This window comes from Eumetopias jubatus, unplaced genomic scaffold, assembly GCF_037043125.1.
Source record: "Eumetopias jubatus isolate StellerSeaLion01/CBP00866 unplaced genomic scaffold, mEumJub1_p1.0 scaffold_16, whole genome shotgun sequence".
NCBI classification, from domain to species: Eukaryota; Metazoa; Chordata; class Mammalia; order Carnivora; family Otariidae; genus Eumetopias; species Eumetopias jubatus.
Window position 1 is genome coordinate 64,400,928 of NW_028274822.1, and position 26,516 is coordinate 64,427,443.

General features: G+C 53.4%; 1 protein-coding gene across 5 annotated transcripts in view; it reads right to left on the reverse strand.

Annotated features, from left to right (window-relative positions):
• Positions 1-850: 850 nt before the first annotated feature.
• TANGO2 (transport and golgi organization 2 homolog) overlaps positions 851-26,516 on the reverse strand; it is a 36,475-nt gene continuing 10,809 nt past the window's right edge. For 4 of the 5 annotated variants that reach the window (XM_028094796.2, XM_028094795.2, XM_028094798.2 and 1 more), the window contains 7 exons: positions 18,436-18,524; positions 12,848-12,967; positions 12,216-12,330; positions 8,637-8,707; positions 4,986-5,139; positions 3,437-3,541; positions 851-1,907 (listed from right to left, as the gene is read on the reverse strand). In XM_028094796.2, coding sequence (XP_027950597.1) covers positions 1,787-1,907; positions 3,437-3,541; positions 4,986-5,139; positions 8,637-8,707; positions 12,216-12,330; positions 12,848-12,967; positions 18,436-18,524 — 775 coding nt within the window. In that variant the 3' untranslated portion in view covers positions 851-1,786. The remainder of the gene's footprint in view (positions 1,908-3,436; positions 3,542-4,985; positions 5,140-8,636; positions 8,708-12,215; positions 12,331-12,847; positions 12,968-18,435; positions 18,525-26,516) is intronic. The other variant, XM_088019726.1, reaches the window with a different exon arrangement.

The window sequence follows — 26,516 nt, forward strand, 5'->3', positions numbered from 1 at the left end:
ACTGAGGCAGATGAAGGGCATCGGCAGTGCCTAGGCTGAGAGCCTGGCTCGGTGTGCCTCAGCCAACAAGTGTTTGCCCCTGGGCCTAGGGGTGTGGGCTATGCCACCACTGGGGGCCCCATTCAAACCTGACCATGCTCAAGCACTTTTCCTCTGAGTTCAAAGTGAGCCAAGAAGGGCATCAGTCCCCAGAGAGGTGCTCAGGGTGAGAAGAGGGAAGGGTTGAGAAGGCAAGTGGGGCCGGGTGCAGGTCCACACCCCACCCCAAGCTCTCACTGGCTCTGAGAAGGCCAAGTTGGGGGTCAGCTGCAAAGGCAGATGGAAGTCTGGGTCTCAGCACTGGACACACAACAGGACCCCCTGATGCTCAGCCTGGGCTAGGGACAGGAACTCCTGAGTGCCGGCCGCAAACCAGGGTCCTGCAATTAAGACAGACTCTACTTGCCCCCTTGCCCTGAAACCCATTCCTACCACCCCTTGGCCTCCACAGTCCACCCCAAGTGCAGGCCTGACCACACCACTCCATGGGGAGGTCCCCAAGGGCTCCTCACTACACCCCGATGAGTCCCTGGCTCCTCAGCCCAGCTCAGGAGGCCCTGTAACTGGCACCTACTGTGTCCCATGCATATAGGCTCTCTCTCGAACCCCAGCCCAAGGACAGACAGATGGACAGGCTGATGGACCCTTGGCTTTCCATCAGGGTGCTCAGAGACCCATGAGCAAAAGAAGAAAGTGGGGAGAGGCTTGTTCTGGTGAGTGTGCCTTGGGAGTTCCTGCAGACCAGGAGAGCAGCCCTACTGACCCCTTGCACAGTTGTCCCCCATCACACAAGGACCTGAAATGCACTGACTCACCACAGCCTCTGAATTTTATTATCAAGTTCTCACGTTCAAGTACAGATTCCTATGAAGTCTGACTCCCCAAGGAGAAGGGAAATAGTAAGGGTTGCCTGTGTCCCCTCACTGAGAGGGCCTGCCCAAACCCATGACCCCCAATGGGCAGGTAGGTGCCTGAGAGCCTACCAAGGTGCCCCAGCATACACAGAACCCCTGGGGCATCATGCAGGACCACCCCCCTCCCCCCACAGGACCACCCCATGCACACAGGAGACCCCCCAGAGCATAAAGGACCACCAACCAGCCTGTGCTTCTGTTATGACAGTGGGTTTTTCTGGGGTTGTTCTCATTTCTCATTCCAAATGGGGCCTCTCCTCTCTAAAAGCAAGTCTAGCTGTCCAGAAGTGGACTATGCCCAGGAGAAAGGGAGCCACTTTTAAACAAAAGTCTACACCCTGTTGTTTTGATCAAAGGAAAGACCCACTGGCCAGAAGCACTTGCGGATGTGAGCGGCACATCTCTGCCTGTCTAGCATGCATACGTGTGGATGCCAGGGATTCTGTGTGCGTTTGAGCATATGTACACCTATCTGTTGCCTGTGCATGGTGTGCGTGTGCCCGTGCACCTGCAGGTGTGCATGGAGGCATGTGCCTCGACTGTGTGCCTCTGTGCTTGGACAGGGGCAGATCGAGGTGCCTTCACACAGGCCCAGCACACCTAGGCCTGCCCCAGGCCTGGCTGCGGGACTCTGTCGCTCCTACTGGCGTAAGGGCAGACCCTGAGCGGGACACGCGGACACAGACAGGTCACAGAAACACCAGAGGGCCCTGGTCCTGGGGGATGCTTGGCCAAGTCACAGGCAGTGCATGTGCCTACAGAAGGTTCCTATCCACACTGGTCCTCGAGGCAGGGCCTTCCAGGAGCCCAATGGCCACACCCAGGGAGAGGGGTTAGCTCTGCAGCTTGAACTCGTGGGTGCTGGTCTCCCAGCAGGAGGGGTCCTTGTCCAGCATGCTACGCTCTGTGAAGGTCACGTGCCCGTCTGCATCCACGAGGATGACCGTGTTGGTTCTGAAAGAGAGCAGGGGGCCCATGTTCAGCCCTCTGCCCTCAGCCCCCTGCCTGCCTGGCAGAGCCCCAAATGGGGCCTCTATCACCAGGAACCTTCTCCTGTCCTCCTCCCCTTCTACCCATCCCAAATGCTCAGTGCACCTTCTCTCCTCCTGCCAGCCGTCCCTAAGGCCAGTCCTCACTTTGTTAGCACCTGTCTCCCCCTGAGAGAGGGCAGCCCCCGTGCAGGCTGACACACAGAGTGGGCACACTCATGCCGAAGACTGGGGGGCCCAGTCGGGCTTGGACCCAGCAGCCACACACCTGTCCAGGGAGCAGACCTGGCACTCTGCCTCACGCACATGAGGACACGTGAGCATGTAATTTAGTTGAGAACAAGGTCTGTGATGGAGAAGCCTGAGAGAATTGATGCCCCGCCACCTGCCAAGGGAAAAGCCTAAGAATGGAAAGGCCACCATTCAGGCATACAACCCTTGGGCCCTGGAGCATCAGTGCTGGGCAGTGACACCACCATGGCCCTGCCTACCATCCCATCCCCCAGCTAGAGGGCTTGAAGCTGTCATCTCCTGGAGGATGGAATCCTCGGGCCAACCTGAACTCGAAAATCAAGGATTACGTGTGATATCACCATGTACCCAGAGTACATGCGGTATCACCGTGGCATCACTCAGCACCTGTCACCACCCAAGCATCCCTATCCCTGAGTCCTTAGTGGCCACGGGCCCCCAAGAGCTTAGCCTATCCATCACAGTCCACTGCAGGTCACCAGCCAACCACAAGGCTGGTGCCCCGGGAGCCTGGTGCAAGCCAAATCCAGGCAGATGTTGCTTTGCACGAGGCCACAGTCTGCCTCCAGGCCAGGTGGGCCAGGTGAGCAACAGCACTCCTAGCGCATCCTGGCCGGTCCAGCAACCCACCCACCTCCAAGTACAGCGGGTAGGCTACCCCAGACAGGATCGCAGGGATGGGCTGGGCCTCCCAGACACACAGAGCCAATCTTCCTCTGCCCAGGAGGGAGAGAGGCAGAGAAGGAACTTGCTGGGACAGCAGACACCCATGCCAAGAGCTTCTCCTTCCCAGGCATTCTCTCCTTGTGGCTGAGGCCAGAAGTTGCCCTTTTCTTGGGCGATGTCCCCAGGCCGACATGACCTGATTCCTGCCCTGGTCACACAGAGAATGTAACAGACCCAAGGACACAGGGCAAAATGAGAGGAAGAGCTGGGCAGTGGGACCTCTGGGTCCACAGGGATCTGCCAAGCCGAGTGCATCCACAGCCATCCCAGCCCCCTCATGGCTGTGGAGGGAGCAGGAAGCAGCCCAGGAACCATTTCTGCAGTACCCCTGGGAGCCGGCGAGCTTGTTGTTCAAAACCATCAGCTGTGGTGTCTGCTGGCCCCACAGCCCCCCCAACCCCCAAGCTGAAACGGCAGCTGCTTTTAGACAGGGCAGAGGCTCTGGGGTCCACAGACTTCAGGGAGGGCTGGGTTCCTCGTGGGACAGCACTGAATGCACCCAGCAGCCCCTCGTACCTGGTGCCGTAGCCCGGACAGCGCACACACACAGCCGCATACTTGCTCAGGAAGGGCTGCACGTACTCCCTGCCCTGGTCCTCAATGGCCGGGTCTGGCAGCTGCCTGGAAGGACAGAGGCCGGGTCACTACCACCCCCACCCACCCACCCATAGCCCCACCTGCCATCCTCAAGGCCTGCAGTGCCTAAGGAGCCTACCAGCCTCATGAGGCAGTTTGGGGGATCCACAAGGGCTGTTCTGTCTGTGCACTTTGCTGAAGGCATCAAATCTCAGTCCAGTCTTTTATTTAGGACTCCATCACTGGGCCCAGGCTGCCAGACAGTGAGTGCCAGGCCAGCTCCCCCTGCCAGGGCCCCCAGGAGCTTTTCCGGGACCCAGGGACATGAGCTCAGCCCTGCGGAAGGCTCTGCTGAATCTGCAAATGCCGGGGGTCAATCTGGTCAGAGCTGTGCAGGGACCCCCAGGAATGACAGAAGTCATCTCTCAGAGCAAACTTACCTTCCTGTCTTGGTCATGTCTCAGTGGTTAGGGGTGCTGTGGGGCAGGGGCCTGGCTGAGGGGTCACTGGCCACATACACGCCCTGCCTACCCCAAGAGGTACCCTATGGGCATCTCTCCACGTGACAGGAGCCCACTTGAGCCCTGCAGCTTGCCAGCCACTGAAGCTGGTGCTAGGCCCACAGCTGTCAAAGCAGCCAGGACCCCATTTCAGGCCAGAGGGGATGACAGCCAGTGACTGAGGACCACATGACTCACAGCTGAGCAGGGGATGCTGGACCAGCCCTAGCAGGGCTTCCCTGAGGGGTGGCTATGCTGAAGCTGAAAGTGCCCTGGTTCATGGTTCCAACAGGAGATGGAGAGTAAGCGAGGGGCAGGGAGGGGCTGTAGGAGACAGGAGTGGGAGGCTCCTCTGAGGGGCTGCCAGGGCATCTGGGCAGGATAGTGGCCTGGCCTGAGTATGGGCCACATTGTGGCATGGGAAGAAGGTAGTTTGGCCAGCACCTCTGACCCCCAGGTGGGATGGCCAGGACACGCCAGGGGGTGGCATCCCTGAGGCAGGTACTGTGTGCAGAAGCCACTGAGGTGCCTTAGGGAAGTTGGGTCAGGAGCTCCTTTCCCCAAGGAGATTCCTGGGACAGGTGTGTCTGTGCCATAGCACTGGTAGGACAGCATGTGGGAAGGCCAGTTAACCCCTAGATATAGTCCCAGGCTGGCTGCTCGCTTCTGTGGTTTGCTAAGCACCTGGAGCTTTCTAGAATCTCCCACTAGTTGTGTGCAGGCACGGGGAACCTCCAGCTACTCTCTGCCCCACACAGGCCCACATCAAGCCTCTGAGAGCATTGAGCTTCAAAGTGCACTGGCCCAGGAGGGGAGCAGTTAGGAGAAGAGCAAAGGACAGTATGTCCATCAGGCTCCCCCTGGCTGAGGAGCTGGCCCCAGTCACTTCCACAAGCCTCCTAGGGCAACACAGCCTGCCTGCCTCTACATCCCAGGGCTAGAGAAGAAGGGGGACACACTGCTCGCCATGGTAGGATCCACCCACTCACGCCTCATCATTGTTGAGCACATGCAGGAGCTGGGCAATGAGGACATCCTTCGGGAGCGCCTGGCTCCGCTCCACAGCCTCCAGGAAGAGCTGCTTCCCAAAGCACAGCTTCCTCCAGGGCGTCTCCAGCAGCGCATTGCTTAGTCCATAGGTCCCTGCAGGGAAGGGGACAGCCCAGCCAGTGCAGAGGCCCCACTGTGGGAATTCAGAATAAATGCCCACCCGCGAACCTCAAGAAGGAACCACCTCCCCATCTCAGTCCTGTCTCTAAGCTAGGAAGAAGCTGCAAGGGGTGGATCTGCCTGAGAAGGTCAAGGGTGGGAGAAGAGCAACCTGAGGCCAGAGGGGTACCTGCTGGGTATCAGTGGTTAGGGAGTCTGCCAACATCAGAATGGCCTCAACTCAGTGAGAGTAGGCAGGGCCCACCTCCACTCTATACTGGCCAGGACCCTGGACTGGGGAATGATAGGGTCTCAGCACAACCTTCTCAGAACAAGTTGTCAGTGAGTTAAAAGAATGGGTGACAAAAAAGAAAAGAGTTTCTCATGTCAAAAAAAGGAGAGGCCTGGCCTTGAAGTGGAGGGGACCCACTCTCAGGAAGCCTCAGGAAGCAGTGGCAGGTGACCTTGGAGTCATGCACTTCGAAAGACGCACCGAAGACAGGAAGCCAGCACCGCCTGCTGCAGCTCCTCACAGGGTGAGGATCTTGACTGAGTCTGAGGTGATTGCAGCCACTTCCAAGGAAGACAGCCTTGGCTCTGCTGGGCCACCAGGGTGGGGTATCACTGTGCTTTATCCATCAAGAGAAGCAGGGAAGACTACTCCATAGTGGTGCTGGGCACCTGGGTAGCCACATGCAAATAAGGAAGTGGAATCCCTACCTCACACCATACAAAAGAATCAATTCAAAATGTCCCATAGCTCTAAACATAAAGGCTAAAACTATAAGCCTCAGAAGAACGCCTAGGAAAAAAAAAAGGCGTCTGGGTGGCTCAGTCGTTGAGCGGCTGCCTTCAGCTCAGGTCATGATCCCAGAGTCCTGGGATCGAGTCCCACATTGGGCTCCCTGCTCGGCAGGAAGCCTGCTTCTCCCTCTCCCACTCCCCCTGCTTGTGTTCCTGCTCTTGCTGTCTCTGTCTCCATCAGATAGATAAATAAATTTAAAAAAAAAAGAAGAAGAACGCATAGGAGAAAAGCTACCAACCTTAGATTAGGCAATGATTTCTTAAACATGACACCAAAAGCACAAGCAACAGAAGAAATAAACGGGACTTCACCAAAACTTGAAATGATGTGCTTCAAAAGACATCAACAAGAAAGTGAAAAGAAAACCCACAGAAGGGGAGACAATTTTTGCAAATCATACATCTGATACAAGACTGGTAGCTAGAATATATAAAGAACCATAACATGGGGCACCTGGCTGGCTCAGGGGGAAGAGCATGTGACTCTTGATCTTAGGGTTGTAGTTCCAGCCCCACGCTGGGCACAGAGATTACTTAAAAATAAAATCTTAGGGGTGCCTGGGTGTCTGCCTTCAGCTCAGGTCATGATCCCAGGGTCCTAGGATAGAGTCCTGCATCCAGCTCCCTGCTCAGTGGGGGTCCTCTTCTACCTCTACCCCTTTCCCCCGCTCATGCTCTCTCTCTCAAATAAATAAAATCTTAAAAATAAATAAAATAAAAAAATAAAATCTTTAAAAAGAGAAAAAAAACTATAACTCAAAAATAACAAACAACCCAATTTAAAAATGGGCAAAGGATCTGAACAGACATTTCTTCAAGGAAGACATATAAATGACCCCTAAGCACATGAAAAGATGCTCAACATCATTTGCCATCAGAGAAACACAAATCAAAATCACCATGAGATACTACTTCACATCCGCTAGGATGGCTGTAATCAAAAAGACAGGGACGCCTGGCTGTCTCCGTCAGGGGAGCGTGAGACTCTTGATCTCAGGGTTTTGAGTCTGAGCCCCACGTGGGGTATAGAGAATTTTTTTTTAATTTTAAAAATCTTTTCAAAAAAGACAATAATAGGGGCTCCTGGGTGGCTCAGTCGTTAGGCATCTGCCTTCGGCTCAGGTCATGATCCCAGGGTCCTAGGATCGAGTCCCACATCGGGCTCCCTGCTCAGCAGAGAGCCCGCTTCTCCCTCTCCCTCTGCTGCTCCCCGCTTGTGCTCTCTCTGTGTCTGTCTCTCTCTCTCTCTGTCAAATAAATAAATAAAATCTTTAAAAAAAAAAAAGGCGCCTGGGTGGCTCAGTTGGTTAAGTGACTGCCTTCAGCTCAGGTCATGATCCCAGGGTCCTGGGATCAAGCCCCGCATCAGGCTCCCTGCTCGGCTGGAAGCCTGCTTCTCCCTCTCCCACTCCGCCTGCTTGTGTTCCTGCTCTCACTCTCTCTCTCTATCAGATAAATAAATCAAATAAATAAATAAATAAAAGACAATAGTAACTGCTGATGAGGATGTGGGAAAATTGGAACCTCAGATGCTGCTGGTAGGAATGTAAATGGTGCAGCTGCTTTGGGAAAGTTTGGCAGTTCCCCAAAGGGGTTAAACAGTTATCTTACCATCCAGCACTTCCACTCCTAGGTATACACATAAAAGAGAGAAAAACACAGGTCCCCACAAAAACTTATAACATATGTTCACAGCAGCATGATCCACAATAGCTGGAAGCTGAAAACAACCCAAGGGTCCATCAACCAATTGAATGGAAAAACAAAATGTAGAATATCTGGACAATGGACTATTATTCAGCCATAAAAAGGAGTGAAGCCCTAATTCATGCTACAACGTGGATGGACCTTGGAAACATGATGCTAAGAAAGAAGCCAGTCCCAAAGGCCACATATTGGATGATTACACTTGTACAAAATGTACAGAGTAGGCAAATCCACAGAGACAGAAAGTAGGTTAGTAGTTGTCTGGGGCTGAGGGGTCAAGGGGGGGGGCGGTGACCGCTAATGGAGACAGGGGTTTCTTTTCGGGGTGATGAAAATGTCATGGGGTTCCATAGCAGTGATAGTTGCACACCTTTGCGGATAGACTAAAATCTACCGAATGGTACAGTTTAAGTGAGTACATTGTATGATATGTGAACTACATCTCAATAAAACTGTTATTTTTAAAAGTGACACGGTCAGGCAGGGTCAAGCTCAGGGAAACAACACAATGTATTTGAAATGACCTCGCTCCCTCCCTTCGACCTTCCCTCTCTCTCTCTCTGTCCCTTCCTTCCTCCCTTTAGCAGAAAACAAGCATCTCCAGTCACAGGATCTCAAGTACTGAGAAATGAGAGAGAGCATCACAGGGGTAGTTTCCAGATGCTTCCACAAAGGCCTCTGGGCCAATGCACAGAAGTGGGGGTAGGAGGGGCCTCTGTGTCCTTTTGCAGATTGTCCTTTTTCAATTCTCTCTGGGCGGTCACGGGCTCAGTGCTAGGGGAAGGTGGCCCTGGCTGTGGGCAACCTGACATGTGGACCAAGTGTAGGCCATGGGCCACTATGGGGGCATAAGCCACACAAATGGCCAAGGAGCATAATCCCAGGAGAGGAATGTGACAGGGACCCAGTCTCTGAAAAGTACAGAAGTGTCCCCACAGAAGCAGCCCCCACCTTGTCACCACCCACCAGAGTAGACTAACCTGGTGCCAGGACAACTGGCTCAGGCTCCCCCCGGTTTCCATAGTAGCAAATGACATCCCCCTTCTCTGTGCTGTGGAAAGGAGGAGAGAGAGAGTCAGATGGGAGCTATGGGGCGTCCAAATCTCTCACTGTCTGGCAATCTCCACAGTCTAGGACAGGGACAATGGCTCGCTGCAACCAGGACAGGAGCTGGTCAGGGCCCCAGCCTCCCATGTAGGATCTTTGAGACCCCTGGTTCCTGACTCCTGGCTCACCACAGAGACCCCTGGCCTGGGAGCAGGCTGCGAGGGGCAGCATCTAAAAGACCCTCCTGCCTCACCACATGCCCCCGTGGCACAGGTACTTGCACGCTATGTACGTTAATAACTGCACTGCGCCCACAGACACCAATCCCCACCCCCACAGCCCATCTCTGGACACCTCCAGACACAGTGGAATACCCCAGGGTAACAGAGGCTTCCAAACAAAGCACCAAAGATCACATTTGCCTACTTTTATGTGCTGAGTGTGCATTTAAAAATAGTTCAAAATGCTCAGAGCTGAAAATGTTCCCACTCATAAACACCATAGTAAATCTTCCTTGAAATTGCCTGCTCTGCAAACTAGGAAGGACTCTTCCTGGCCTTGGGCCACCTTGCCGCAGGTGCAGGGAACGCCACACAGGGACCCGAACCTCCAGGATGAACCATTGCAAAGAAAGAGCCGGGTGGGGCTGCCAGGGAGTCCCTCTGGCTGTGCCCACCCTGGCCCCAGAGGGCTTCACATTCTGCTTGTGTTCCTCCCCACAGCCCCTGGCTCATTTCTCAAGATATCTGGCTAATGACTTTAGAAATTATGTTTATAGGCACAAAGCTAGAAAGCGTGAAGACCTGTGGATTGGACACCCACTCCCGCCATGCTTGGTCAGGGACCAGCCATGATAGCGATGAGGCTCCCCTCTTCTTGACCCTGACTTCCTTCTGGCACCTGCCACTGGGGTTCCTCTGACTGACGACTCCCTCCACCCTCTGGCCTCAGCCCTCCACACCTGGTCCTTGGGCATAACCCACTCGGTTGCCCTGGCCACCACCTGGCCTTGAGAGCAGTGTCTAGGGCGGCAAGCTCTGACCCTGTGGCCCCAGGAGCCAGGAGAGCTGTTCAGGCACAGAGGGGCCCAAGCCCACCTGCAGGAGCCGCCTGCCCATGCATGTGTCCACTCAGAGCTGGGGCTCTCGTCACCCAGCCACTTTGACATGGCCGCTGAGCACTGAGTCCTGCTGGACTACTGGTCTCCCAGACCGGGTCAGACGTAGAGAGAACGACAAGCAAAAGGATCCCTGCCTGGGCATGGAAGTCTTCCTGGAGTAGCTGCCTATGGTGCGGAGGAGAGGTCCAAGGCAGCAAGTACCTATGCCAGTCCCCACCTCCTCCCATGGCCACTGCAGCCTCCATATCAATGTGTCGATCCGTGCAGTGGGGCCGAGTGGGCCACATGCAGTGGACACTCAAGGCACAGTGGGCCTGGGGCTCCTTGTGGAAGGAAGTAGGTTCAGGCCAGGTGTCTGGTCATGGGCCAACCACGGGGTACTGACCACCTCCCCTGGTGAAAGCTGACGACATCCACTGACCTCTGGGGCACTGGCAGTGGGGGTGCACAAGGGGAGGGCTGGAGGAAAGGACGATGGATGCTCACTTCACTGAAGGACAAATTCACAAAACCCCTGCAGTCCCCAGCCCACATCTGTAAAGTGCAAGTCCTCCGGGAGGGAGCACAGGACACCCCACCCGCCCTGTCGGGCTGTTCCCACCAATGCCTGAATCCACCAGCCACTCCGTGCGGCCTGCTCTGAGGAATGCACATGGGCCCTGGGGCATCGGAGGTGAGGACACCCAGCCAGAGCCTCTCCACATCGGCCACCCTTCATGGCTGTGGCATTACCACTCCCCCACCTGCCGTGATCTGCCTTATGCACCAAGACTGTCAATAGTGTCTACTCATCTGTCACCACATCTGTCTGCACACTTGGAGAAAGGGCCGGGTGGATGCCTGGCACCCAGCACGCAGCCCCAGCCACTGTCCACTGGCATCTGATCAACAGTCCTGGGCACAGGCTCTGGGGTCACCACCCCACCCCCGGGGGACAAGGGTACCACAGGACTCCCGCTATTCTGCACCAAACACCAACAATCACTTCACCTCATGGCTCAGCGTCCCACGGAGGAAGCGGACCATGGGCAGTGCCCGCTCCTCAGCCAGCACTCAGCAAACACTGCTGAGCAATAGGCCCTGGCCTAGAGACAGCCCTATGGAGGCCCACAGCAGTGCGGCTGGCGCCTGAGCTCCTGCAGGGCCGTGGCCAGGGTCCAGACATGGGAGCCACAGAGATAACACACTCGGAGAAGCCAGGCCACAACCCAACAGTGGCCAGCCAGCACCTCAGGTAGAAACACAGATGCTGCAAGCTGTCACAGCCATGAGCGCGGTGCTCCTCCCCAACCTGGTGCCCACTCGGTGGGATGGGGCTACGGTCTCCAGGGCCACCTGGACCCCAGCCAACAGCCCAAAGCAGCACCAGGGGACCCCAGCCCCACCGCACACCAGCAGGGGTCTTCGCCACGTCGGAGCTCGGCCGCAGCAGGTGCACACGGGGTGGCTGTGAGGATGTGCCAGGTGCTGCACATGAAGGGCTCAGCATCCACCCCAACACAGCCATGTGGGCAACTGCCAGCTACTGCTGCACCTCTGAGTGCCTCACTGGGCCTGGCAACACCCCAACGGCCGCAGGCCCCTGCCGGGTTCCAGCAACCTGCCTCCTGACTCACAGCCAGCACAGGCACCCGAGGCTCCAGGCCTCTCGGGGACCCTTCCTCCTGCCTCTGCTCCTTGCCTATCTGCCCGATTCCAGATAGGGGAAGACTCCCCCCAGATGACTGCGCAGCAGAGCCTCCACATCCTCTGGTGATGAGGCCCGTGGGCAGCTGGGACAGCTTTGTTGCCCCTTGACAACTCCAGACAGGCCCTGGGAGCTTTCCACTGAGCCCCTTGCAGAACCTGAGATGAGCCAGGCCACATGCTCAGACACACCTCCCCTTGAAGAAGCCACTGTGAGGCCCCAGAGCTCAGCAGCACCTGACCACCACCAGCTGCTCTGGACCCCAGTCAGCGGTGCTTGGGCCTTCCTTCTCCAGCCTGGGGCACCTCTGCGCACCACAGAACAGGGCAAGTGAGGTGCAGCTCCACAACAGGGCACTCCTGAGCCAACGGACACGTGGAGGAGAGCTCAGGGGCAAGGGGCCGGCGTGGGCAAGGGGTGCCCCCCGTGACTGGAGATGCCCGCTGCAGTCTTATTATAGCTCGCACGTAGGAGCCAGCAACCCTGACGCTGCTTCAGGAAGCCCGGGCTCCAATCCCTACGCCTCTGCAACAGTCGGCCGGCCCTGGGGACCCTCACCATGCCCACCAGGAGCTATGTCCCTGCAGAGGCTGCTGCAGTACCCCAAGCTGAGTGGCAGGGTGGGAACCCCACTTCCCGTCAAGCCCACAACTCAGCTTTGTGGCAGTGCCCGATGGGCTGCCATCTCCCTCCCAGCAGACCCACCTCAGGTCGGCTGCTATGAGGTTAAAGCCGTTGTACAGGTGGCCCTCCGCAGAGACCTTCTTCAAGTAGGACAAGCTGTCCATGTCTGTAGTCAGAAAATGGGTCACAAGTTCACCTGTGGGTAGGGGACAGACACACATGGCCGAGGCAGCAGGGCTGAGTCCCTCGTCCTGGGGAGCCGTACCTCATTCCCCTGGCATCTAAGGAGGTCTACATCAAGAACTCTGTTTTTGTTGGGTTTTAATTTTTTTTTTTTCTGCATTACACCCTAAATGGAAGTACAGCATGAGGAGAAAAAAATCTTCAGTGGGGACAATGTGTGTCCATAGAGCTGTCTTCCCACGGGGTACTGCTCTGCAAACATCTGACAGGTGGGGGACAACGACAATAGCCAGAAGTGACACTTTGGCCTGGGGCACAAATGTGGAAAGTGTTCCCTGAGAGGGGCAAACCATGTCTGTGCAGGTAGGTGCTGTCTGGGCCAGGCGGAGGGGGGATTCCCACAGTGATGCCAGCCAGTGGGCCTCAGAGCCGGAAACACCCCACTTCCCTTTCTTCCTCCTCCTGTGTCCACATGTGCCCAGGAAAGCCCGCCCCCCTGCCCCGCATCCTCCACCACAGCCCCATGGTACCTCGGCCCCGGGCATCCGGGTCCTGCCGTGGCTGCAGGTAGTTGGTGAGTGCGGCCAGCTTCCCCCGTGTGCTGATTCCCAGCCACGTGCCTCCTTCCTTGCCTTCCTCCATGTCAAGCCCTGTGACAGATGATAGTGTCACCACCAGTAGCACCTACTGCCCTGGCCCTGTGTCCTAGGGAGATACATGCTCAGCCCGGCAGCCCTGGCTAAGGAATAGGGGCTTGAACTACTCAGGGCAACGCAGCCCTAAAGTCCACAGGGCATGTGAGAGAGATCGTGCTCCCAGGATGACATCTGATGCCCACAGAGCCCCTGAAAGCTTACGGTGGGACCTGGCATGTGTGGAATGCATCCTGATGCTCGGATCAACACTGGGCTGGGAGCACAGTACCAGCTCCATCCGAGCAACGGCACCAGGCCCCAATCCCACATCCTGGATCAGGTGCAGGGCCGTTGGCTGTCCTCCCCCAGCAGGACACATAGGCCCTCAGGCTGGGTGCTTCACTAGGAGTTCGGAGCACATCCAGGCCCACCTGTTTGCTTTATTTATACCCCATAGGCCCAGGTCATGGTTAGCCCTCCATGGGGCCTCACCACTGGGTCGGTGAGGCCCTTTAAGTCATAGCAAAGTGTCTTCCTAGATTAGAAGATCATTTCAGTTGAAGACTGGGGTAAAAGCAGCTAAATCATTAAAATATCACTTTTATAGTAATAATAAACTGTAACAGTAAAAGAAAGAAAAGATGGAAAAATCAGAAAAGAAGAAGTAAACTGTATTTGTAGACGAGAGGATTACAGGTGAAGAAAATCCAAAAGGAATCTATAGGAAAAAAAAAAAAAAAATCTGCTGGGGGCACCTGGCTGGCTCAATCAGAAGAGCATGGGACTCTTGATCTCAGGGTCCTGAGTTTGAGCCTGATGTTCAATACAAAAATTACTAAAAAAAAAAAAATCTACTAGAACTAACTAAATAAAGACAAGAATCAGAAAAATGAAAATTTAAAGATACCATTTACAGTAGCATAAATAAAACAAAGGAAAACATTTAAGGAAAAATGTGTAACACCTAAAGACTGAAAACCACAGAGCAGTGCTGGGAGAAGTCAAGAATCTGTAACTAAAAGAGAGACAGAGATGCCCTGTTCCTCAACCGAAGAGTCAATACCGTTAAGACAACAGTTCTCTCCAAATGGCCAGAAGAGTCAACACAATCCAAATCCAAATCCCAGGAAGTTTTTCTATTTTATAGAAATTAACAAGCTGACTTTAAAATTTATATGCACACACAAAATAGCCAGGATGGCCAAAGGAGTCCTGAAATAGAACAAAGCTGGAGGACTTAACACCACTTGATTTCAAAACTTGCTAAAAAAGGGGCGCCTGGGTGGCTCAGTCGTTAAGTGGCTGCCTTTGGCTCATGTCATGATCCCAGGGTCCTGGGATCGAGCCCCACATCAGGCTCCCTGCTCCGCGGGGAGCCTGCTTCTCCCTCTCTCACTCCCCCTGCTTGTGTTCCCTCTCTCACTGTCTCTCTCTCTCTGCCAAATAAATAAATAAAATCTTTTAAAAAAAAATTGCTAAAAAAGCTGCAGCAATCGATACAGTGTGATGTTGGCATCAAGACAGACAAACAGATCAATGGCACACAAAGGAGTCCAAAATAGATCCACACACGTGTGTTCAACTGATTTTCAACCACGTTGCCATAGGAATGCAATAGGCAAAAGGGTTATCTATTCAATAAATAAGGCTGGGAGAACTTGAGATTATGAATTTCAACCCCTACCTCACACCAAGTACAAAAATGTAAGATAAATCATAGACCTAAAAACAAAACCCCAAATCAAAAGGCTTCTAGAAGCAAAAAGAGGAAAACATCTTTATGGCTTTAGGGTAGGCAAAGACACAAACAGAATAAACTATAAAAGAGTAAACTTCACTTCACTAAAAGAAAATATTCTGCTCACCAGAAAATGTCATTAAGAAAATGAGGAGGCGGGGCGCCTGGGTGGCTCAGTCGTTAAGCGTCTGCCTTCGGCTCAGGTCATGGTCCCAGGGTCCTGGGATTGAGCCCCGCATCAGACTCCCTGCTCCGCGGGAGGCCTGCTTCTCCCTCTCCCACTCCCCCTGCTTGTGTTCCTTCTCTCACTATCTCTGTCAAATAAATAAATAAAATTTAAAAAAAAAAAAGAAAAAAGAAAATGAGGAGGCAATACATTTATCCAACAAGGGACTCCGATCCAGAATGCATAAAAAACTCCTACAAATCAAGCACTGAACAGTAAACAAGAATTCCATATTTGGCCAATCACCAGGGACCAGATTTACTCTCCTACCTAAAACCACCAAAAGAAAATAACATGAAACAATGCGTTTCAAGACACTGGACATCAAAAAACAAAGGACACAGATCTCTGAGACAAGAAATAAACTAGGCGAACCCCAAGACTGGAGAGAGTCTCCAGGACACTGCATGGGGAGGAGACCCAGGCAGAGTCCACCGGACTCCCTGGCTGAGGAGAAGGGCTGGGATTTTGGGGAGACTGAGGAGACCAGAGCTCCCGGGACAGAGGACCAGAGAGGAGAGAGCCGCACAGAGCCCCAGGCAGCTGATCGGTGCGTGTGCGTGAGGAAACCACCCGAGGCCAGGAAAGAACCATCCAGAAAGATTAGAGGAGACAGTGCTCACGCAGGGCTGGGAATAGTGCCTGTTCCTAGAAGTCAGCCTGGAAAACCTCAAGATCCAAGGAGCAAAGGCAAGGGAAGACAGAAGGATCTTGCCTGAGGAGTAGGGAATCATTGGCCTTAGACTGGGCATAGCTTCAGAGCCACTTAACCAATCTTAAAAGCAAGACCTGAAAGGATCAAACTGTTTCTGAGCATCTTGACTGTGTCCCAGAACAAAGCGCAGGAATATTTATAGATATACAAAAATATTCGGTCCCCAACAAGATAAAACCCATAAATGTTTGGCATCCAATCAAAAATTACCAAGCATGCAAAGGAGCAGAAAAACATGACCCTGCTTACTAAAAGTTCAATCAATCTAGTCAAACTGAACTGGAACTGACACAGACATCAGACTTTACAGACAAGGATATTTAAACAGCTACTAAAACTATACTCTGTATGCTAAAACAGTTAAGAACATACAAAGAAGATGGAAAAACTGAATTTCTAGAGATAAAAACTACAATGTGTGAGAGAAAAAACATATACAATGGGGTTTAAAAGCAGATTAGACACCACAGAAAGATTAGTGAATGTGAAGTTATGGCAATAGAAATGATCTAAAATAAAACAGAGAGAAAAGAGGGTTTTTAAAAATGAATTGAGCATTATCAGGGGTGCCTGGGTGGCTCAGTCGGTGAAGTGTCTGACTCTTGATTTTGGCTCAGGTCATGATCTCAGGGTCGTGAGACTGAGCCCCGAGTCAGGCTCTGCACTCAGCAGTGTATCTGCTTGAGATTCTCTCTCTCTTCCTCTGCCCCTCCCCTCATTCATGCACACCCGTGTGCACACTCTCTCTAAAAAACGGAGAAATAAAATCTTTTAATAAAATGAACCGAGCGTCATCAAAGTGTGGGACAACCTCAAGAAAACTAATATATGTGTGAATAGGCAGAGAGAGGGAAAGAGACCAAGAAGAGAGAGCAGGAGACAGAAAAAATATTTTAAAAAATAATACCCGAATTTTTCCAAACTTCTAACAAGTTCCCAAGCAATGCTGATGCTACTAGCTCACAGATCGCATTTGGAGAACCACTGGCCTACAATTCTGCACACAATTTGGTATGTCAGATGGTGGGAGGATGTGGATCTTAGTGTCTTCCAGCCCTAACGGGTGCAGTGGCCACTGGGCCCACCCAGCACTGTCATGCAGCCGGGCCACCCTCCCACTAGGCAGGAGCTCCGTATCAGCATGCCAGAGACCAACTCCAAATCACTACAAAGGGTGAAGGATTCCAAGTGGCTGGAACCCCTCAGCAGGGATTGGCCCTGATTTAGGGGCAGGGTGCAGGCCTGAGTGCCTAAGCAGCATGGAGCCCAGGTGGCCAGGATGGCCAAAGGAGCCCAAACAGGCTAACCCTTCATCTGTGCCCTGTTCTACAAAAAAACTCAAGAAGTGCCATCAGGCCCTCACCCCTCACCCCACCCACCCTGACCAGTCCCCATCCCCCGACGCCACTACAGCCACCCATTCATGCCCTGCAGCAGCAACACACACAGCCTGCCCCATCCCCATGACCCCCTTCCATTCTACTCTAGCTCAGGATGGTTGGCATGGTACTGGCCAGGCCCACAGGCTCTCCTCAGCCCTCCTCACATTGCCCTGCAGGCCTAACCCTCGACCCCTGGGAGAGCCATGGCTGGCCCAGCCAAGGACCCCACATACATGGCCCCCCTGGGGTTACTGTACTGAAGTACCTGGAGCTTACACAACAGGGGTCTCCGGCCCCCCACTTCTGTCTGCACGTCTAGACATTTCCGAGGTCTCCCGTGCAGCTTCTGAGGAGGCCAAGACATAACCCAGAGACCTAGCCTCTTCTCCCTCTTGCTCTCAGTGAGAGGGGTCTCATCTCACAGGCTCACAACAGCTTTCCCCACCACCTGCCAGACCTCCTGTCCACGACACTGCCCTGCCTCAGTCTCTCTACTCCTGTCCTCTTCCCACATGGCACCAGAACAATCCAGCCTGGGCAGTGTTTTCCTAACACCAACGCGCAACCAGTCTACACAGGAGGCCTTCTGTATAAGTTCCAGTCAAGCTTTTAGATGCTGCAGGCGAAGCAGGGCACACCTGGTGTCCCCAGAACCCTGAGGCCATTCACTCAGCCCACTGGGCACCTGAGCACCCCTGTCAGCCCTGCCAGGCTCCTTTGTGCTTCCCTGATACCTAGCTCGCAGGCAGAGGGACCTTGGCCTGGCCAACACCTATCCACGTGCCCTTCAAGTAGACCCCTGTCCACCCCATGGGCAGAAACTGCTCTCTGTCCACAGGGCTCAGGGAGGCTGCCCGCTGAGCTAGCAGGGGACACAGCTGTCACCTCCGCTTCTGCCTCCCTCTGTGGGAACTCCTCATGCAGCTCCCATCTGAATGTGCTCCAACCAAGCCTCTGCTCCCCAAATCCAGACCATCTCTGGAGCGAGGCGTGCTGGTGTGTAAAGAGAAATGTGTGTGCGCGCGCGTGTGCATGAATGCACGCACACACACACACACACACACACACACACACAAACTACGATGCTTCACAGAGTGACCGAATGTGAACCTGCACCTCATACAAACCCAACCACACGCGCACAGCGAAAAGGTGGATACAAATAAAACCAACTGATCCTTCCAGCTCCTTCTCTGGGAACCCACAACACATGAAACCACGTGGATGGTGTTGGGTAGACACTTCGGGGCTGGTCACCTCAATGCTGGCCCCAGACCCCAACCTGGGAGCCTCCCCCATGAGACCAGTCAGTGTCCACTCCTTCATTCTGCACTTACACTGAGAGGCAGTACCACTAACAGTTAAAAGCACTCTGGGGCTCCTACTTCCTGCCATGTTGTGGCTGCCCCCCCGAAGACTCACCACTGAGGACCTCATTGTTGCTCCCCCAGAAGTCAGCTAGCTTGGATGGTCTGTGGTAAAATTCATCCCTGTTGGCCGCCAGGATGAGCCTGAAAGAGAAAGCATGACTAAAGGTCTCAGGGGAAAACAGAAAAGCCAATTTTTTCTCCTGTTAACAAAGAAAATTTGCCTCCGTTAGCAACACAGGCAAGTCCTAAAGAGGACAGGAACCCTCGGGAGACAAAGGTCAGTGATGGCGCCAGACATGTGGGTTTCCTAGGGAGACTTCAGCAAAGACTGTGCCCCAGGACCTTGACCCTGACAGACAGGCGATGCTGGGCAAAGACATATCCCATCCCACCTTGCATACCCAACTTATCCAAAAAGGGCAGCAGGACCTGCACAGGCATGTCCCAGGTGCGCCGGTGGCAGAGAAGTACCCCTTCTGCCCATCTGTCCCTTCCCCCGAGGCCATCCCCAGTGAGCCCGTGACTTCCTAGAAATGTGAGCAGGCCCACCAGAAGGGCCCTGGGGACATGTGGAGCAGCGGCAGAGCACAGGATCTCTGGAGGCTGCTGTCCTGCATTTTGGGGTGTTTGGGGGAAGGAAGTGGGTAAGAACTTCTGTGTTTCTCTAGTTTTTTGCATTATGAATCCAACAAGTTTTTTGTTGGCAAGCAGAGAAGATGTCAACGTTTTCAAAAGAGTTCTAGTTTTAACATAAGAAAACAAAGTTTCTGGGCACCTGGGCGGCTCAGTTGGTTAAGCGACTGCCTTCGGCTCAGGTCATGATCCCGGAGTCCTGGGATCGAGTCCTGCATCAGGCCCCCGGCTCAGCAGGGATCCAGCTTCTCCTTCTGACCCTCTCCCCTCTCATGCTGTTTCTTTCTCTCTCTCTCTCTCTCTCAAATAAATAAATAAAATCTTAAAAAAAAAAGAAAACAAAGCTTCTAGTGGGCTTTGCCCTTTTAAATAAGAACACAGACTGTGACTGAGTGGGGCTGCCACGTCCATGAGACCTCTGGGTCTAAGAAGCGACAGCCAAAGGAACCTCTGAGCACCACGGGCAGGTGCACAAAGGACACGGGGCCAGGAGCTACGGCTTGGCCGCCTGTGGTCACACTGGGTCTGAAACCAAGTCAGTCTAGTCAGTGGTCAGATCCTAAGGAGTCTTCAAAAATAATTTTTGTATTGACTCTTAGATTTTCATGAACATTTAGGGGTGCCTGGGTGGCTCAGTCAGTTAAGTATCTGCCTTCGGCTCAGGTCATGATCCCAGGGTCCTGGGATCAAGTCCCGCATCGGGCTCCCTGCTTCAGCGGAGAGTCCGCCTGTCCCGCTCCCTCCGTACCTCCACCCGGCTCGCACAAACAAAATCTTAAAAAAAAAAAAATAAGATTTTTATGGACATTTGCTTGTGGTAAAATGTGAGTTAACAAAGTTTATAAAACTGAAAGTGAAACTGGCACCCGCACCACTGCCCAGGCCCATAGAAGCACTTTCATCCTGTGCACACAGCGTGTGGTAGCCCCCCCCCCAAATCTGTACCTCCCCACGCAGCCCCAGCCACAGGCACCAACATGGCCAAGGCCTGGCGGTGGCCATCAAACCCTCCAGATCTGCCCTGGGAGTCTCACCACCTTCGGGACACCTGTCCAGGCTGCGGCAGCCCTCTATCCCCCCAGACACAGCACTCCAGGCTGCTCCAGGTCTCAGGGACAGGCACTTAGGTAGGAGTCGCTGTCCCTGATACGAAACCCAGCCATTCACAGAACAATCCTCTGCAGCTCAACCTGCTGGACCCCAGCCCCGGTTTGAGGAAGACAGCCTTAGGAAGAAGCCAGCCGGGCCCTGACCTCTATCTTCTGCCACATCTGCTTTGTCCCTTCCTTCTGCGACTCAATTCTGGACCCAACCCAGCTAGCACTGCTCCCACAGGCTGCGTGTATGGGCCGGGCACCCCACCAACCCCTGTGGGTGGAGGTCATTCCACGTAGTCATAAAACAGTGTCCACCTTCTGACACCCAGCACCACTCCTCTGCTCACTCATCCTGACACCTGTGCTGAGAGGGGTCGGGGGGGCCAGGGAGGCCGGGGAGGTGCTTCCCAAATGGAGACTGGTGCTATTGACTTCTGGTTCTGATTCTTAGGTAAGTCTCCAGAAAAGGAAAACTTAGGGAGAAAAAAAAAAGCTGACTGAGCAGAACCTTCTGTCCTAAGATTTTCAACTCCCTACTATTTTTAAAACAAGGAGCAGTGACACGCATTTGTTAATAACTAGGAATATTAATAACTGCTCAGTTATTTCTGCCACAAGAGTCGCTATTTAGCTGAATTGCTAGTGGTTTGCTGGGGATTTCATTAAATACCTAATTGGGAGACATGTGGGCATGATGAGTACCCACATCAAGGCTCCAAGTAAGAGAAAGTATTCCCTCACTCACCACTTCCGGGTACTGCAACACCAATAAAAGTCCATTTGTGCCACAGCGCCCAGGGGCAGGGGCCATGCCCACCAGTCAGGGGCTCTGAGGACAGCAAGTCAGGTTTGTTTTGTTCTAATAACTGAAACCACTAATTACTCATCGATGGGCACTCCTCACCCTGCTACTGGGGGTGAGTCTGTGCACTGTCTGGAGGTACTAGGTAGGTCTGTGTACCACCTGAGAGTGTGAATCTGCACACCATCTAGGATAGCGGAGTCTGCACACCATCTGGGGAGTGAGTGTGTACCATCTGGGATGGCTGAGTCTGCACACCATCTGGGAGGGTGCGTCTGTATACCATCTAGGCAGTGAGTCAGTGCACTATCTGGGGGACGTAGGCGTGTGCACCATCTGGCAGGTGAGTTGTGTGTCGTCTAGAAGGTGAGTCAGGGCACCATTTCGGGGGGGTGAATCTGTGTACTATGGTGTGGGGGATCTCTGCACCATCTGAGGGGCAAGTCTGTGCACCATCTGGGGAGAGTTTAGCGCCAAATAGCAGGTGCACAGGCCCATGGCCCAGTGATGTCACCAGCAGTGATGAGTCCCGTGGAAGCCACCAGAAGGATGTGACAGCTCGCCCAGCAGGTCCTCCAGACTGGAGCCAACAAGGGGAATCAGCTCATGAGTCTACACAGACATTTTGATAAAGATGGTGGTTATATGACAGCCATGACAGTGCTACCTGATGGGAAGCATACTGGTTTTCTATGGGGCCCCACAGATTGCCACACACAAAGCGCGCGTATACAGCGGCTTAGAGCGACGCCTACTTCTCATCTCAGTCCGTGGTCAGGAGCGCAGGCCGGGATGTGCTGGGTGCTCTGCTCAGCGGCCCCTGAGGTAGCACCCGAGGTGCCGCCCAGCAGGGTGTCGCTGAGGTTCGGCATCTTCCTTATGTTCCTGAGGTTGCTGCAGAATTCCCATCCTAGGCCGGGGTCACTCTCAACTCCTAGAGGCCACCCCCAGTTCCTGGCCATGGGCCCCTCCAAGCACAGCAGCTTACCTCTTCAGGAAGGGGCTTGGCCCCACCTGGGGGCTCTCCTGATTACGTCAGACCCACCCAGGACTGCTCCCATTTGACTAACTCCAACTCAACCGATTAGGGACTTTTGTCACATTGGTAAAATCCCTTCACATTTAGCCCCACAGCCCCACACACAACCAGGGGAATGAATGACATTGGTGTGTATAGCGGGGGCAGGAATCTTGGGAGCCATCAGCCTACCACAGGGGTTACGGGAGCTCACATTTTACTTTGTACATCCTGTAGGGTATGACTTTTTTTCAAAGAGCATGTACCCCTTTACAATCAGGGAAATAAGTAGAATCCCAGGGAAACGCCACTGCCTCTACAGAGCAAGGTCACTAGGATTCCGGGGCAAAGCTGCAGCACAGAAAAGTTCTAAGTCAGCATCTCACAGACTGCTAAAATAATTTCTTATCTGCTACACTCCTTGCCTCAGTGCTGCAGATATCCGTACTAAAATTTAAAACGAACAGAACCAACAGGCGCCCAGACAGTACTCACACTGGGTAATCATCACCAAAAATTGGAGGTTCCAAGTGCCAGGTAACAACAGGCATGGGAGGCAGAGGCTGGGATCACCCAGGGGAATCCCACATCTGGGCAGGGGCCATGATGCCTCATGCCACAGGCAACCCCAGGAGGAGTGACACCCAAGGAGCCCACCTTACCAGGGCCAGCTCAGCACCAAGAAGACAGATGGGGAGGCCTGAGGGCATTTGGGGAGTCATGCCAGGGCAGTGCTTGCGGGGAGGCAGCAGTGGGATGTGACCTGGGGACCACTGCCACATCTGGAGGGATGGGTATCCCCAACAGCGAGGGGCAGTGGGATGGTGACATGGGGGATGGGAGGTGTAGACCATGGGATCCATGACACCAGGGCCTAGCCCAGCGTCAGGCCTGGAGATTCTCTGCAGAAATGGCCATGCTCACATTCACTCCCTGGGCAGGTGCTGAGCTGGCTCCCTCCTTGCCTGCACCCGGTGAGCGTCACTCAGCAACACACTGTGACTGCTAAATCTGGGGGGAAGAGACCACAAGATGCTTGCTCCGCAGTGGGCTATACTTTCTCTCGTGGGGAAACAGATGATACGATGCTTGAACGAGGCCCAAGAGAAGAGATGCTTCAGGAGCCGTGCCTTTCACCAGCAGGCCTGCAAAGTGGCAGGCACAGACCAAGCGCCACCATCACTGGGCCAGTCCCAGGCAGGGCATGACAGGGACAGGCTCATCTTCCAGGAACTGACTCCTGGGAGGTCAGAAAACACATTCCTGTGAGATCAGCATCTGGCAATGACAGAGCCATGGGTGACACTGCCCACAGCATCAAGGGTGAGGATGTCTCATTCTTTTCTGTAGGGCAGACAGATATTTAAATAATTTACATAGACAGCTGACCCTTAAACACAGGTGTTAAGGGCACCAACCTCCCTCCCCGCAGAGTCAAAAATCCAGGTATAACTTTTTTTTTTTAAGATCTTATCTATTCATTTGACCGAGAGAGAGGGAGAGAGGAGGGGGGAGCACAAGCAGGGGAAGCAGCAGAGGGAGAGGGAGAATCAGGCTCCCCACTAGGCAGGGAGCCCCCTAGGATCATGACCTGAGCCAAAGGCAGATGCTTAACCGAGTGAGCCACCCAGGCTCCCCAAAAAATCCATGTATAACTTTTGACTCCACCAAAACTTAACTAGTACTGGCCTACTGTTCACCACAAACCTTACCAATAACATAAACATTTCAATTCACATGTATTTTATATATTATGTGTATCATACCATATTTTTTACAATAAAGTAAGCTAGAGAAAAATAAAACAGTATTAAGAAAATCATAAAGAGGAGTGCCTCGCTGGCTCATCGGTGGAACCCATGACTCTTGATCTCAGGGTTGTGAGTCTGAGCCCCACACTGGGTGTAGAGATTACTTGAAAAAAAATTAAAAATCTTAAAAAAAAATCATAAGGAAGAGAAAATACATTTATCGTACTGTACTTTAAAAAATCAGCATGTCAGGGCGCCTGGGTGGCTCAGTTGTTAAGTGTCTGCCTTCGGCTTCAGGTCATGGTCCCAGGGTCCTGGGATCGAGCCCCACATCGGGCTCCCTGCTCAGCGGGAAGCCTGCTTCTCCCTCTCCCACTCCCCCTGCTTGTGTTCCCTCTCTCGCTGTGTCTCTCTCTGTCAAATAAATAAATAAAATCTTAAAAAGAAAAATCAGCATGTAAGTGGACCTGCACAGTTCAAATCCATGTTGTTCAAAGGTCAACTTTCCATGGCAAGGATGGCCACCATTCCAGCTATAAAAGTCCACTTCGCAACCATCTGACCCTGGAGCAGCAATGACTGCAGGGATGAACTCAACCCACAAACAAAACCAGGTGCTTCCCATTACCCCAAGTGCCAAGAGGCCACTGCACGTGTGATGATACTGAGGGTGCCTAAGACAGCACACGGAGCACAGGGTCTTCGATGGGCCCCAGCCATGTGGACCAGCTTGGTGGGCAGCAGAGTCCAAGTGGATGGTGGCCCTGGCACCTGGCTTGTCTGGCTTGGTGGGAGAGAACTTGGTCTGGACAATGAACAATGATGACACACCGTGAAGACATACTCCGCCACCAAACGGATACATGGGCTGGCATGGCTCGAGAAGCCTATGGCACGACCATCGAAAGACACTCGCGGGAAACAATGTGGCAGTTCCTCAGAAAGTCGAAAACAGAACTGCCATATGATCCAGCAATTCTGCCTCAGGGTATACCCCCAAGAGAATGGAAAGCGGGACTCAAACAGACACTTGTATGCTAATCTCCACGGCAGTAGGACTCACAATAGACAAGAAGTGGAAATAGTCCAAGTGTCCATCAAGAGATGAATGGATACAAATGTGGTCCTGCATACAGTGGGATGTTACTGAGCCTTAAGAAGGAAAGAGATTCTGACACATGCTACACCATGATCTTGAGGACACTATGCTCAATAAAATAAGCCAGTCACACAAAAATACTAAGATTCCCCAGAGTAGTCAAGGTCATTGAAACCAAGTAGACTGGTGGTTGCCAGGGGCTGGGGGGAGGGAAACGGGAAGTCAGTGTTTGGTGGAGACAGAGATTCAGCTGGGGACAATGAAGAGTTCTGGAGATGGATGGTGGGGATGGTTGCACAACGACGTGAATGTACTTAATGCCACTGAACTGGACACTTGTCAATGGTTAGAATGGCACACACTCCTATTCCTGCCATTTATTAGGTTGGGGGGTGGGAGATGAAGACACAGCAGTGCATGCCAACGCAGGCAGGCAGAGGCTGGTGCATCTCAGGCCAGGACAGGGATGGCTAAAGCAGGAGGGAGCCCAAGTGAGGGACGCTGGGGCAGGTCCTGCTGGCCCCATTGGCTCCTGGCAGCACTGCCTAGCCAGGGCCTCCTCCCCACCACACTGATGGCCCTGGAGCCTGGCCTGCTCCCCATTCCACTCTAGGTACTGGGAACCCCTCTCCAATCTCTGACAGGCCCAGGCTTGGCCTCTCCTCACTGGCCCTGCTGCAGTGTCCCTCCCATGTGGCCCCCTCCTTGCTCCTCCCGTCCTTTTCTCCATCACACACGTACGGAAGCATGAATACCAAGGGCCCACAGCCCACCCATTCTCAAGGGCCAGACAACCCCACAGCTACAGTAGGAGCAGCTACTGGAAGTCCCTCTTGCCCCCCCCCCACGCAATAGGGTAAACAACAAGTGTATTCAGTCAGTCACCAGCAGTGGTATGTTTAGTTTTTGGCTTAGGGCTTTGGAATACACTGGAGAGAAACACTAAGGTTGTCTCAAATCACAATCCACTGGGAGTCATTATGAGGAGAGGTCTTGGCAGTGATGCACAGGTCCCGAGCGAAAGCAAGACAGCTCCTTCCTCCTTCTTCCCATGTTTATTTTACTGGCAGAAGACTGGAGGTAACCTTGAGAAACAAGATTTCCAGGGAGGCTGCGGCTGAATCTGGTAGTAAATATAGCCAGCAACAGATTCAGGAATTGTGAGGCTGCGTGTCCCCGTGTGAGAAATCCTTCACTCCAGGTCAAAACAGAGTCATTTTGTTGGTGCGTGAGAGTTCATGTGAGCATAGAAGGGTGCACATGAAACCTCAGTAGCCAAAGGGGTAGACCATGTCAGTAATCCAGCTATTATGTCTCAGCCCCAAATTTGCCCTTCACTGCCTCCTCATGATAAAGCAGCTGAACTTTGGGGCTAGTACCATATTAAGTTTCGTCAGTAGAGGGCGCTGGAGAGACACCGCAGGACACACCTGGCAATGTGCCCGGCTCCCCCAGGATGAGTCCGGTTACACATGTGGCTTCCCCCATGCACCCAGTGGCCAGCACCTCCCCCCAATATCCTCCCGCGACAGTTGCCAGCACACGGGAGGGCAGACTCCTAGCAAGTTCTGCTGCCGTGGCACCCCAGCGATTTCTTTGCTATCCAGTGTGCCGCGGCTGAACCTCTCCGGCAAGGTCTGGCTCTCAGCCTGAGGGTGGAAGACGGGGTTCCACCCAGGCCATTCCAATCCTGTTAACAGTTAATAATTCTGGATGTTACACTTCCCCCTGCT